A 14,321-nucleotide genomic window follows, 5' to 3' on the forward strand; every position below is an offset into this window, starting at 1 on the left:
GAAAGAAATCCATCTAGAAATGCAATAACATCAAAGAGAATTTTCTGAATATTTATTTGGATTACAGGAGATAAAGGAACTATCTCATTCTTATCCAAAAAGAGTATCAGAAGAAAGAAGGCTTTTAAAATAAAATACATTTATCTCATCTCCACTTACCAGCCTCCTTCTATTCTTTACATTTAAAAAAAGCTTTCTCTCTCTCCCTCTATTTCAGAGCACTGTTGAATATGTGCTCTCAAATGAATATCTCCTCTCGAGTTGAGGGACAAAGAAAGGTGTCATAAAATAGAGGAGGTTATAGAAGTTGGGGTGGGGTAGAAAAAAGAAATGGATGAGAAGCATTTAAAAATTTATCACCACATGCTCATCAGTTCATTTTTATTTGATAGGAAAAACAATGTCTTCTAGGATATATTAGTCACAGGTACCAAATATCCTAATCAGATCATTCTTAGCCTACTGATAGATTGTCTTCAATAAATCACTTCTGGGAATGAGGATCATATATCAAACAGTATAGCTATATGTGATTATAATTTTAACTTTTAAACTTTTCATGGTCACTCAAAGATATATTTATAGCTATGTTTTTCTTTTCTTTTTTCATTTCAATAGGTAGTAAGTAGCTATTTAAATTATTATTATTTTAGAATTTTTAACTCTTTTTATATACTTTTTTACTTAAAAAATTAATTTTCCAGTGTCGATTTTTCTTGCAAACTATTTAAGTTAAATGTGAATAACCGCTTAATAATCTGAGGATGAGCAAGAAGGTAACAACTATGACCCTGGTACGATGTCACCTTCTTTGTGAGATCTTTCTCCTCTATGTGTTCCAAACATGACTATTTCAAAGGACCTCACACAGGCTAGCAGTACCAAGAACTTCCTGCTCTCGTATCTCATTCTCTTAGCAAAATGAGGCCAGAGGTGTATCTGCCTGACAAACCAAGAAAGGCTCTATAACCAAACCACTGGAAACATTCTAGCATCATTAAGCACCCAAAATGATGTGTAAAAGCCAAACCCATAGACAATTACTTTTCCCCGTCATCAGATGAAAGTACGCATTTCAGATGGCTAGCTGAAAACACATACAATAAGAATGGACACTGATGAAAGCAAACATGGATGAAGGATGTGATGTAGACGATGAGAGGTGAGGACATTGATGGAGACGGATGGAACAGCTTCACTTTCTCAACTCTCACCTCTGTCTGTCTTCTTTTTCAGGGGGTCAGACTTACTTTTCCCCTGAGGAGCCGCTTTCTGTGGTGGTGGGGTAAGCTCTTCCTGAACTGTTTCACTTACTTTACTCACTTCTGTTTGGCCCAGGTTTTGAGAGCTACTGGGTAGTGAAGGTTTGTTAGGTTTGCTACCAAGCAAAGCATCTTTCTGGAAGGTTGGCGGGGAGGCTTCATGCACGCGCCCCCTGGAGGCGGTTAGTCCACCAGGCTCATCGCTCAGTGCGGGACACACATCTGGAGACACTCCTCCCCCTACAATTGCCAGACAACAGAAACGCATTGAGCCCGGACAGAGTATCAGTTGCTCTTACGGGATAGAACAAAGAAAAAAAACATTAGGACCACAAGCAGAACAAAAACAATCTTGGCTTAAAGAAAATTGCTCGCATTTGCAAGAAATATGAAAGACTACATTTCACAGAATGTACACCAAAGAACATTTCAACTTCTCCATATTCCGGAAAAAGAAGAAATGAGAACAAAAAAGCCACAGATAGAATAGGAACCATTTCAATTTGCACAACCCAAAGGGTTTTTAGTATATATAAGGAAAAGCAAATCTTAGACATTTCTTGAGAGATATAAGCCCTATTATTCAACAGAATGCAAAAAGGACGATAAAGTGCACAAGAGACATAACATTAAAGATCCTGATTTTATAACACTTCGAATTATGTGCAGTACTACAGTAGTAATGGTCTGTACCTCCCAACCTCAAAGAGATATGTTTACAATGGTTCACATTATAAGGAATCTTCCTTTTCTTTCTTCTTTTTCTCTTTTTTTTTTTTTTTTTTTTTTGATGGAGTCTCACTCTGTCCCCCAGGCTGGAGTGCACTGGCACAATCTCGGCTCACTGCAACCTCCACCTTCTGGGTTCAAGCAATTCTCGTGCCTCAGCCTCCTAAGTAGCTAGGATTATAGGCATGCACCACCATACCTGGCTAATTTTTGTATTTTCAGTAGAGACAGGGTTTCACTATGTTGGCCAGGTTGGTCTTAAACTCCTGACCTTAGGTGATCCACCCACCTCAGCCTCCCAAAATGCTGGGATTACAGGCGTGAGCCACTGTGCCTGACTCCTATGTTATAAGGAATATGAAAAAGTAATATGAGATGCTAACTGAAGACAATCAATATTAAATCATCTTTTTAAAAAACATGTGTTACTATACAAACATTTTATTTTATTTATGTATTTATTTCAGACACAGGATCTTGCTTTGTTGTCCAGGGTGGGGTGCAGTGGTGAGATCATAGTTCACTGCTGCCTTGAACTCTGGGACTCAAGTGATCCAACTGCCTCAGCCTTCTGAATAGCTGGGACTACAGACATGCACCATCATGCCTGGCTAATTTATTTTTATTTTTATTTTTAGAAATGGGATCTCACTATGTTGCCCAGGCTGGTCTCAAACTCCTGGACTCAAGCGGTCTGCCTGCCTCTTCCTCCCAAAGTGCTGGGATTACAGGTGTAAGCCCCTGTGCTCACCCACAAATATTATTTCTATTGTTTCTAATCAGCTGGGTCCCTTTTCTACTTTATCCAAGATTGGGAGGTACATCACATACACACATATGATTACTTTATTACTCGCTTTATTCCGTTGGTTACTTTGCAAGCAGAGATGAAACGTACGATTAAGCAATTCCATGTGCCTTGCATGAATTTCAGAGGGGTTTATAAGAAGCACGTTAATGTTCTGTTAGCAAAAACAAGCCAGGCTCTGGCATAGACCAAATGGCTTTTAGGGACAAGATGATCTGTGTTATGGGTGATGTACCACTTCATGGAATTGGGATGGCCCTTCGCAGTCCCAGGATGAGCACGAAGTTAGAATGGAGTTTCACACAATGGGAAATATCTGAGGAAACTGGGGCTCGTGAAGATGAAAAGGCTACGGATGCACAGAATCTGGATAAGTGATGAAGGTCTGTGAAATGACAGCTATGGAAGGTTAGACATCACTTAGAGTCAGAGAAAATGATCATCTAAGGATGCAATCATCCAGCAATATTGGAAGCTAAGTAATTTCTGGAGATGATAGTATCTTCTTTTCTAACATAGAAAAATCAATTTTTCCCCCATACAGTTATGCGTAAGGAACTTACCAATAGCAGCTTTGACTTCAATAGCTTCTGAATCCTGGGAATATTCACTAAGTCCAGCTGCATTGACTGCTCTGACCCGGAAAATATAACTCTGACCAGTCACCAATCCATGACAAGTAAATCTAAAAGGAAAAAAGTTTTAAAATATTTTCCTAGGAGGAAGATTAGGGAAGATGATTGTTAGCTTAATGGAGTGGATGTGGCTTTATGAAAACAATTCTTTTTTTTTTTTTTTGTAATTTGTTTTAAATAGAAATGGGGTCTTGCTGTGTTGCCCAGGCTGGTCTTGAACTCCTGGCCTCAAGCCATCCTCCTTCCCACCTCAGCCTCCTAAAGTGCTGGGATTACAGTTGTAAGCAGCATGCCCAGCTAATAATTCATTCTTTTAAAGAAAGAAAAAGATGTAGAAAGATTCAGGTAATGTATATACTTTAGACAAGAAGGTAACTAAGGCACTTTTCTAAACCCAACCTGTCAAAAAATGAGGAGCCCTGGTCTTCACTGAATGCTCACCAGTAAAATAGGGATAATGATGCTTACATGGTAATTTCCATGTAGAGGTTAGTTATAAAGTATATAAAGTACCTATTATAGGGCCTGGCATATATGAGGCACTTAAGAAATAATAATTAGTATTAATATTATTATTTTTAATAATAATTTTAGAGTATAACTCATATATATATATATATCTTTTTTTTTTTTTGAGATGGAGTCTCACTCTGTTGTCCAGGCTGGAGTACAGTGGTGCAATCTCAGGTCACTGCAACCTCCGCCTCTTAGGTTCAAGCAATTCTCTGCCTCAGTCTGAGAAGCTGGGTAGCTGACTCTGAGTAGCTGGGACTACAGGTGCCCACCACCACATCTGGTTAATTTTTTTGTATTTTTACTAGAGATGGGATTTCACCATCTTGGCCAGGCTGGTCTTGAACTCCTGACCTCGTGATCCACATGCCTCGGCCTCCCAAAGTGCTGGGATTACAGGCAAGAGCCCCCAAGCCCAGCCAACTCATATGTATTTTTTAACTTTTATTTTAGGCTCAGGGATACATGTGAAGGTTTGTTATATTGGTAAACTCGTGTCACAGGGGTTTGTTGACAGATTATTTCATCACCCAGGTATTAAGCCTAATACCCAATTAATAATATGATTAATGACTATTTCAGGTACATAACTATGGCTGTAAGACATTGGTAGCTCCTTGTCATAGAGACCTAGTCACTGTCTCCCTGCATGCCAAGGAACGTACTTACTTGGGAAATTACTATAGAATCTGAAGACAAGGTGAACAATGGATTCTAGAATTACCATTTAGATATGAAGACCCAATAATGAGGCATGAATCCATGGGCAGCTTCATCCGTAAAACAGCCTCACTCTTTTCATAGCTATTATGGCTATAAATAGCTGTTTTATGAATCACTGTAACATTTGAATCCATCCTAAGGACTGCAGCCAGAGGAAATAACAGGTCTGCTAACAAATCTGTGAGTATTAGCATGTTCAAGTATTTAACCAAGGAGCCACAATCTAGGCCAGTCCTTTAGTCCTTAGAGTCAGCTTGCTTCAGCAAATATTTATTGAGGTCTCGGTGTTCCAGACACTGAGCTAGGTACTGTGGACAAAAGATGAACAAAAAATGGTGCCTGCCCTCCAACAGCTCCTGCCTACACACCACCAGCATTTCTAAATAGTCCCAGGAAAATGCTGGATAACTCCGAGGAAAAATGAAATGCACCAATAGGCTAAAAGAATCTCTTACAAAACATATTGCCTTCCCTAATTAATCTGTTTACCTCTATTATCTCATGTTCTGCAAAACCAACTCATTCTATGGGGGTCCTCGGACTGAGAAGCGGTCCAAGCCAGAAGGTGCCGAACAAGTCTATTCGACAATTTCTGGGAGGGCGGCATCCCCCTCTCAGATTGGTCTCTGGTCTGAGTGCAGACCAGAATTCACCACCAATGTGCAAAGCTGATTGATAAAACGGTTGAAAGCAAGAATAAAAACAAGCCTCCCCCCATTAGAAACAGATACAAAGAGGCAGCAAATTATTCTGAATGTCTTTGTTTTGGTGTTACTATGTCTACTTAGCACTGGGTTTAATCATGTTGATGTCCAGAATTTGTAAAATGTTGATACTTTTTTCTCTTCATTTAAAATTCCTGGGTAATTTATGTTAAGTAGAGCATATTAGATCCTCAGAGTTTAATATCACAGTGCATATTAGATATAAATTCAGAGGCGTAAAAAAGGAAGCAGCAGCAAAAGCACTATGAAACGAACTCTTAAAATAGTTGGCATTATGTGTTGCTAAGTGTTTAACATCACAAGTAAACCTTTTTAAAAAAGATGTATTGCATCTAATATGATCAATTTTAAATTCATTTAAATATCTAAAGTGTAATTGTTTTGCTTTGCTTTTTTGTTTTTTGAGACAGGGTCTTGCTCTGTTGCCCAGGCTAGCGTACAGTGGTGTGATCATAGCTCACTGCAGCCTTGACCTCCTAGGCTCAAGCAATTCTCCCACTTCAACCTCTTGAGTAGCTGGGACTATAGCACACCACCATGCTGGGCTGATTTTTGTACTTTTTGTAGAGGCAGGTTTTCGCCAGGTTGCTCAGGCTGGTCTCAAACTCCTGGGTTCGATCAGGTCTCAAACTCCTGGGCTCAAGCAGTCGGCCACCTTGGCCTCCCAAAGTGTTGAGATTAGAGGCATGGGCCACTACATCCAGCCTTGTTCTGTTTTGTTTTTTAGAGATGGGGTCTCCCTATGTTGCCCAGGCTGGCAGTGGCTATTTATAGGCCTGGTCGTTGTATACTACAGCTTCGAACTCAAGCTGTAGTTGAACTCAAGCTCAAGGGACCCTCCCACCTCAGCCTCTTGAGTAGCTGGGACTACAGGCCTGCCACTGCATTGGTTTATTTAAAGTATGTTTTCTTGTGTTTTTGTTTGTTTGTTTGTAGAGACAGGGTCTCATTATGTTGGCCAGGTTGGTCTTGAACTTCTGGTTTCAAGCAATCTTCCCACCTTGGCCTCCCAAAGTGCTAGGATTACAGGTGTAAGCCACCACTTCCAGCCAGAAAGTGTAATTTTTTTTTAAAAAAAATCTCCTTCACTGGATGTCTGCGTGCTGTGTGTGTCTATGGCAGCTCCAGAGACATATGGTTGTCTATGGTTGCCCACCCTGCACGCCCGGTTGAGTTACCGTGAGCCCTTCACGGGGTTGTTGTTACAGGGCTCCCACTTGCCAGAGCCAGCAACGCTCGCCTCTATGTAGTACCCAACCAGCTCTTTGGCATCTGTGGACTCCTCCCATGAAACTACCACCGAGGTGTCTGTGTTTCTACTCGGGATGATTTTGCCAGGAGCCTTGGGGATATCTGAGAAAGAGGAACATGGTAATCAAACTCAGGTGGTTTTAAAAATTCTTCCTTATTATCTATGCACAAACACACGCCTAGGTATTTTACATACTGCATCATGTCAAAGGGACAGCTGCTTTATTTTATCATTTTCTTTTTTTTTTTTTTTTTTTGAGACTGAGTCGCACGCTCTGTCGCCCAGGCTGGAGAGCAGTGGTGGGATCTTGGCTCACTGCAGCCCCCGCCTCCTGGGTTCAGGTAATTTTCCCACCTCAGCCTCCTGAATAGCTGGAATTACCAGGCATGCGCCACAACGCCTGGCTAACTTTTGTATTTTTGGTAGAGACAGGGTTTCACCATGTTGGCCAGGCTGGTCTCAAACTCTTGGACTCAGGTGATCCGCCTGCCTCAGCCTCCCAAAGTGCTCAGATTACAGGCATGAGCCAACGTGCCTGGCCTACATGGTATTTTTTAAAGCAAAAAATTTAAAAACAGTTAGGGAGTATGGATAAACTAAATGTCCATGAACTTCAGAAAAAACACATTATCAATATTGTTGAAACTCCCAAAGAAGTTTACTTTTCATAAACAAAAACAATGAATTTTTGTTTAATGCATAGGTTAAGTATAGCCATCAAGTAAATTTATAATATGAAAGAAGTATGTCACCATTTTTACTCCTGGCCAAATACACATATACTAGTTAGATTCTTGCTTTGAAATTTTCTCTTGAAGGAAAAGAAGTTTACAGTTGCTTACCAAGTTTGTCCCCTACCACAGTCACCTCCGTCGCATCCGAGGGCTCGCCAACGCCTGCAGAATTAGAACAGCGCACACGGAAACAGTAGGATTTCCCCTCGGCCAGGTCAAACAGAGCAAAGCGGGGAGACTTCACAGGGAGCTCCGTGTTCACTCGCTGCCAGTTTTCTGTTCCTGCCTCACACTGCAGCAAGAACAGGGAAACTCATTGAAAGCACAGCAAGCCCAAGCGAGAATCCAGGCCAGGCATCTCCAAGTTTCATTTATCTACAACAAACTACTCCTTGTAATGCAAGCTGGACTGGAGGAGAGATTCGGAGGAAATAGGGGATGAGGCATCTAAAGTTTGTAGGATTCTCTAAATCAAACATGGCTTTTGATATGGTTTGGCTGTGTCCCTGCCCAAATCTCATCTAGAATTGTAGCTCCCATAATTCCCATGTGTGTGGGAGGGACCTGGTGGGAGATAATTGAATCATGGGGGGCGGTTTCCCCCATACTGTTCTCGTGGTAGTGAATAAGTCTCACGAGAGCTGATGGTTTTAAAAGGAGAAACCTCTTTCACTTGGTTCTTATTCTGTCTCTTCCCTGCCACCATGTAAGACACACATTTCGCCTTCCACCATGATTGTGAGGCCTCCCCAGCCACATGGAACTGTGAGTCCATTAAACCTCTTTTTCTTTATAAATTACCCAGTTTCTGGTATGTCGTTATCAACGGCATGAAAATGGACTAATATAGCATTGTATTGTTTGAAAAATATGCTACTTAAATACTCCGCTTCTTTTGTTAACTAAATACAATAATCTGCTTACAAAAGCCTTATTTCGAGGATAGTTCGGGGTCAGGTAATTTTCTAATTAAATTTTATTTTATTTTATTTTATTTTTGAGACAGGGTCTTACCCTGTCACCCAGGCTGGAGTACAGTGGCACAATCACGGCTTACTGCAGCCTTGACCTCTTTGGGTTCAAGTGATCCTCCCACCTCAGCCTCCCAAGTAGTTGGAACTACAGGCACATGCCACCACACCTGGCTAATTTTTGTATTTTTCTGTAGAGATGATGTTTCCCCATTTTGCCCAGGTTGGTTTCTAACTCTTGGGTTCAAGTGATCCACCCACTTCAGCCTCCCACAGGCATGAGCCACTGCGCCTGGCCTGCCCATTACCTATTTAAAAGAATTCTTGATCCTTCTCTTATCACTCTCTGTTTCTTAGTCTGCTTTATTCTTCTTCAGTCATGTATCACTATTTGAAATTAAGTTATTTATTTGTTGTCTCCTCCACTGAAGAGCAAATCACATAAGCTCAGGGAGCTTTATCCACTGCTTTATGACAGCATAGAATTCCATCTGGCAAATAGTACATAATCAACTCCAGTATTTTTTTTTCTAAATGAATGAAAGATGAAGATGTTCTTCTACTATATGATCGAGCAATCCCAGTGCTGGGTATATATCCAAAAGAAAGAAAATCAGTATGTCAAAGATATGTCTGCACTCCCATGTTTATTGCTGCACTGCTCACAATAGCCAAAATATGGAATCAACCCAGGTGCCCATCAGTGGATGAATGGACAAAGAAACTGGTAAATATGCACAAAGGAATACTATTTAGCCATAAAAAAGAATGAACTCCTGTCATTTGCAGCAATATGAATAGAATTGGAGGTCATTGCGTTAAGTGAAATAAGTCAGGCACATAAAGACAAATATCTCATGTTCTCACTCATATGTGGGAGCTAAAAAATTTGATCTTGTGGAGGTAGAGAGTAGAACGGTGGTTACCAGAGGCTGAGAAGGGTTGGGGGCGGTGGTGAAGAGAGGTTGGTTAATGGGCACAAAAATACAATTAGAAGAAATAAGTTCTAGTGTTCAATAGCACAGTAGGGTGACTACAGTTATCAATAATTTATTATATATTTCAAAATACCTAAAAGATAAGATTTGGAATTTTCTCAACACAAATAATAAATGTTTGAGGTGATGGGTACCCCAATTACTCTGATTTGATCATTACATATTTCAAGGATGTATCAAAATATTCAGTGTACCCTGTAAATATATGCATTGATTATCAATAAAATCCAGATTAAAAAAAGATGTTCTCTTTTTTTGCTCAAGTCTTAGAATAATCAATGGGAAAACTAATTTAATGAGACTCTATTCTTAAAATGAAAATGATGTAGAGTGACTTGGAAATCCTCGAATGAAGGACGTGGTGTATATTTGAGCTCTGGTAGAAGATATTGTAAGAAAACTGTCAGAAGCCTTTGATAATCCTTTTTCCCTCCTAATTTCCAACTTGGCCCATGGTTGGTCAGAGGAGAAATTTAGAAACTCTTGCCTAATTTTGCTAGAGAAATTTTTAACAGTTTCAAAAGACTTTTCTGATATCCACATCTCGTGACAGATTGACCAGCTGTCAGGATGGTCCATTTCTGGGACTTTAAGTTTATGAGTCCATCACACAGCATGATCTTCCTTGACTTGATAAGGAGGTAACATGGCATGGCATAGAGGAGTCAAAGGGATGGGATCTGGTCCCTTTGTGTTAATAACAAGCCACGTGACCTTGGAAAGCCACACACATGCTCTCAGCCTCAGTTTCGTCTTCTATAAAACAAGCCAATTTGACAAGGTAACCTCTAAAGTTCCTTGCAGTGTTTTTTATAATATATCTTTTGTGTGTCTGCTGTCTCCTGTGGGACGAAACTCTCTCAGACCTTTAATCTTTTTGTTTATGGCTTTAATTTCTTTTGACATATTCCGCCCCGGCAAATTCTTAGGCCATTATCAGTTGTTTATACTCTCATAAAAAAATAGCTGCCTTTCACTGTGCCGAAAACTTTATAAGCCATTATAACTCTTTACACCTCTCAACTATGCCATGGAGTAGGTATTGTGGAGGTAGTATTGTATGATTGTCAACATTTTCCAGAGGAGAAGACAAGCCTGGGAAGATTGAAAGGCGACCCAGTGTAATAGTTGGATTTATGCACCTGAACCAGACTGCTGGGGTTCAAATCTCAGTTCTGTTTTGCACCAGCTCTGTGACCTCGGGCAAATTATATACCTTTCTATGCGTCAGTTTCCTCACCTACAAAACAGGCATGATCTGTTATTCCTTTCTCTGTTCCCCGCTCCCTTCTAGCCTCACGATGTTCATGCTACAGAAGGAGGAGTGGTACAGAAGGCACAGTGGCTCACAACTGTAATCCCAGCACTTTAGGAGGCTAACGGGAGGATCACTTGACCCCAGGAGTTTGAGATCAGCCCGGGCAACACAAGGAGACCCCATCTCTACAAAACATGTAAAAATATACAGGCATGATAAAAACAAAGGTATTTACCACATAAGGCTACTCTAAAAATTAAGTGGGTTAATTAATGTAAGGTGCTTAGAACAGTGCAAATCTTAGCCATGTTCATTCCTGCTGATTTTGCTAACGAGTGATACAGTCCTTGTCTCTGACACAATCGGATTTTTGATAGGGGAGTGAGAGAAAGTGCTCAGGACGTAAAACACCTGAGGAAAATGTTTGGGACTAAAAAGAACACAGTAGGACGGGGAGGCTGGAAGTCCAAGGACTGATTCATCTGAGTCCCTTGCTAATAAACCCTTCGATTTCACCCATTCTAGGGATCAAGGACATGCCGTGAAGAAGAACAAGCACAGGGGTGGCCCAAAGGGCAGCATGCCGGGCGCAGGGCGTCCTGGAACAGACACGGCAGGCACAGGAGCGCACAAACCTTTTTCCCTTTAGAAAGGTCAGCATATCAGAAGAGCTGCATCAGAAATAATTTTAGTCTCAGCTCAGAACAGTTTGACATTTGGATGGCTCTGCAAATGTACCCCAGGTCCCTGGATGTGTTCTGTGTCCTCAATACCCAACATCCTGGGTGTTCTGTGTTCTGTGCCCTGTGCAGGCCTCTCTACATAGTACTGTGTTCATAAACGCCCCCTTCTGTTCCATGCCAATAGGTGTGCTGGAGGAAGAATATTTAAATTTTTAATCACAAACTCATAGGTATTTAGGTCTAGGGAAGTTACAGACTTCCACAGAGAAATGAGAGTTCATATGACCAGAGGAAAGGTTCAGCAGCAGCCAAAGCTGACTCATCTGCAGAAAACGCCTCTGAATTGTTGTTATGTGTCCTTATTACAGGAAAGACAGTAATTACTGTCACAGAGGCCATTCAGAACCTTCTTCCTGTGGAGTGTTTCAAAGAGGTTCAGTGGGGGTGTGTATTAAACACACTAGGAAATGAACATCGATCCACCACTCTATTTTTGCCATCTATTTTCTTTTAGAAAGCTTACAATGCAGCCAGGCGTGGTGGCTCATGCCTGTAATCCCAGCACTTTGGGAGGCTGAGGCAGGAGGATTACTTGAGGTCAGGAGTTCGAGACCACCCTGGCCAACATGGTAAAACCCTGTCTCTACTAAAAATACAAAGTTTAGCCGGGCGTGGTGGCTCACGCCTGTAATCCCAGCTACTCAGGAGGCTGAAGCAGAATTGCTTAGACTGGGGAGGTGGAATTTGCAGTGAGCTGAGATTGTGTCACTGCACTCCAGCCTGGGCAACAGAGAGACTCCATCTCAAAAGAGAAAAAAAAAAAAAAAAAGCTTAGAATACTACTCAAGTTATATTATATTTGAAGTTGATATCTAGAAAGTATATAAAAATTTAATATTATTTCTGTAAAACAAGACTCTCTTGGAAGATATCCATATTGCATGTAGAGGAGATAAGGCATCCATTGTTACCAATTTCCTAGGAATAAAAAGGAAGTGAAGAATGCAGCTCAAAGATATTTGCGTATTGTCTTTATGTTGTTACCTAATTTGCAGAAGTTTGCATACACCTATATACCTATGAAACGTATTATCTTGCAATAATTATCAGGGAAGGTGACCTAATAGGTGTTACAAAATCGAATGACCAAAACAGTATTAAGGATGAAAGAGAACGACCTTTAGGAAAATTAATTGAGCACCGTATTTTTATTTAAAAAAATTCTATGATTTTGCTATGAAAGTAAAATGTAAAGTAAATGATACCTTTTCATGCTACCACACAATTTTATTAAAAAAAATTTTAAAGTACAAACACTTGTTTCATTTATTGTTCTAAAAAATGGTGCATCGCTACCAATAAAAATATAAAGTTCTTACATATGGGATAAAATAAACTTATTTTCTTTCATTTTCTCAATTATATCCTAATCAGAACCTTTTTAACAAATGGATTTTGAACCTCGTTTTAAGCAAATTCTCTTTAAATGTCATTTTCCAGTAGCCATTATCCTGTTAGTCAAGGACTTCTTGCCCCTCTAAGACCTGTGCCTTGCCTGGCAGCTCTCCTGTTTCTACACTTGTGGCAGTCAGTTCCCCCAAAATAATGTCCTGTACAGGTCTTGGCTCTTCTCCATTTGTTGGGCATAAATCCTTATCAGAACTCCCCTCAAATACGGATGTGTGGTTGATTCACATACCGTTCTCATTCGTTCCATCCATTCTGGGCCTTCATTGCATGCTGCCTTCTCTAATGTTCTCATTCCCAACATAATTGTAAGCTATCTGGGGAAAGAACTTGCCAATATTTACTGTTTTGTGATCCCTGACCTCATTCCGCTATCTGTACTCAGAGTGGAGCTAGCCAAGTACAGCGGCGTGAGGTTGCTGTCTTCCACACTCCCGGCCATTTGAGAGTATTGCCCCTTCTCTGTTCCCCGCTCCCTTCTAGCCTCACGATGTTCATGCCCTGCTACAGAAGAAGGAGTGGTAGAGAGATGAAAAGCCATTACCGAGCAAGGGAGACAGGAAGGTCCCTAGAAAACATTGTCATACAGGCAATCTACTATTTCAGGAACATTTCTCTTCTTGTAGGGGCTATGATATTGGGTCTGGATCTCTTAGGAGTCTATGGGTGAGTCTTGGGGATCCATAAACCCCTAGATTTTCAGGCACAGTTCTGTGTTATACACTTCGTTGTATGGAGAAAGTTCACAGTTTATAAAGATCTAGTGAGTTCAGGAAATGTTCCCCTCCTCCCTCATTCCATTGTCCCTGGGAATTTAGCCTCCACTTTTCTAAAGAAATCGTTAGGAGGTAGTATGAGGTCATGTTGATTCTAGAATCTTACCTTTTCCACAAAGTACATAATGCCCTCATGACCACGCTGACGAGGGGGCTTCCAGCTGAGCACCACATAGCTCCGGGTGGCCTCAGTGACAGAGAGGTCTGTCGGGGGGCCAGGCACAATACCCTCTGAAAAACAACAAGGAAACATGAGAAGCACACATTCTGGGTAGCCCAGGATACTCAGAGAGCCACAGATGCTGCTCTCTTTGTGGAGGAAGAGTTAATTATGGCTCCATAGTATAAAGAAATACCTTGTCTCTAAAATTCGCCCACAACATCATTCATTCATTCATTCTTCAAATGCCATTGAGCAGTTGTTGTTGTTTTGGTTTTTTTGTGGGGGAAAGGGTCTCACTCTACCACCCACGCTGGCGTGCAGTGGTGCAATTTTGTCTCACTGCTGCCCTGACCTCCTGGGCCCAAGTGATCCTCCCACCTCAGCCTTCCAAATAGCTGGGACCACAGGTGCACACCACCACACCTACATAATTCAAATTTATTTATTTATTTATTTATTTTTTGTAGAGACGAGGTCTCCCTATGTTGTCCAGGCTGGTCTTGGACTCCTGAGCTGAAGTGATCCTCCTGCCTTGGCCTCCCAAATTGCTGGGATTACAGGCGTGAGCCACAGCGGCCAGCCCCATTGCTCATTTAGAATATAGAGCTAAGGAATCTAGGATAC

General features: G+C 41.0%; 1 protein-coding gene across 10 annotated transcripts in view; it reads right to left on the reverse strand.

Annotated features, from left to right (window-relative positions):
• MYOM1 (myomesin 1) overlaps positions 1-14,321 on the reverse strand; it is a 179,609-nt gene that overhangs the window by 58,597 nt on the left and 106,691 nt on the right. For 7 of the 10 annotated variants that reach the window (XM_005587098.5, XM_065534071.2, XM_074022762.1 and 4 more), the window contains 5 exons: positions 13,641-13,765; positions 7,490-7,673; positions 6,574-6,748; positions 3,363-3,484; positions 1,215-1,502 (listed from right to left, as the gene is read on the reverse strand). In XM_005587098.5, the coding sequence (XP_005587155.4) occupies positions 1,215-1,502; positions 3,363-3,484; positions 6,574-6,748; positions 7,490-7,673; positions 13,641-13,765 (894 nt within the window). The remainder of the gene's footprint in view (positions 1-1,214; positions 1,503-3,362; positions 3,485-6,573; positions 6,749-7,489; positions 7,674-13,640; positions 13,766-14,321) is intronic. The other 3 variants (XM_065534075.2, XM_005587099.5, XM_074022765.1) reach the window with 1 other exon arrangement.

This window comes from Macaca fascicularis, chromosome 18 (genome assembly GCF_037993035.2).
Source record: "Macaca fascicularis isolate 582-1 chromosome 18, T2T-MFA8v1.1".
Classification (NCBI taxonomy): Eukaryota; Metazoa; Chordata; class Mammalia; order Primates; family Cercopithecidae; genus Macaca; species Macaca fascicularis.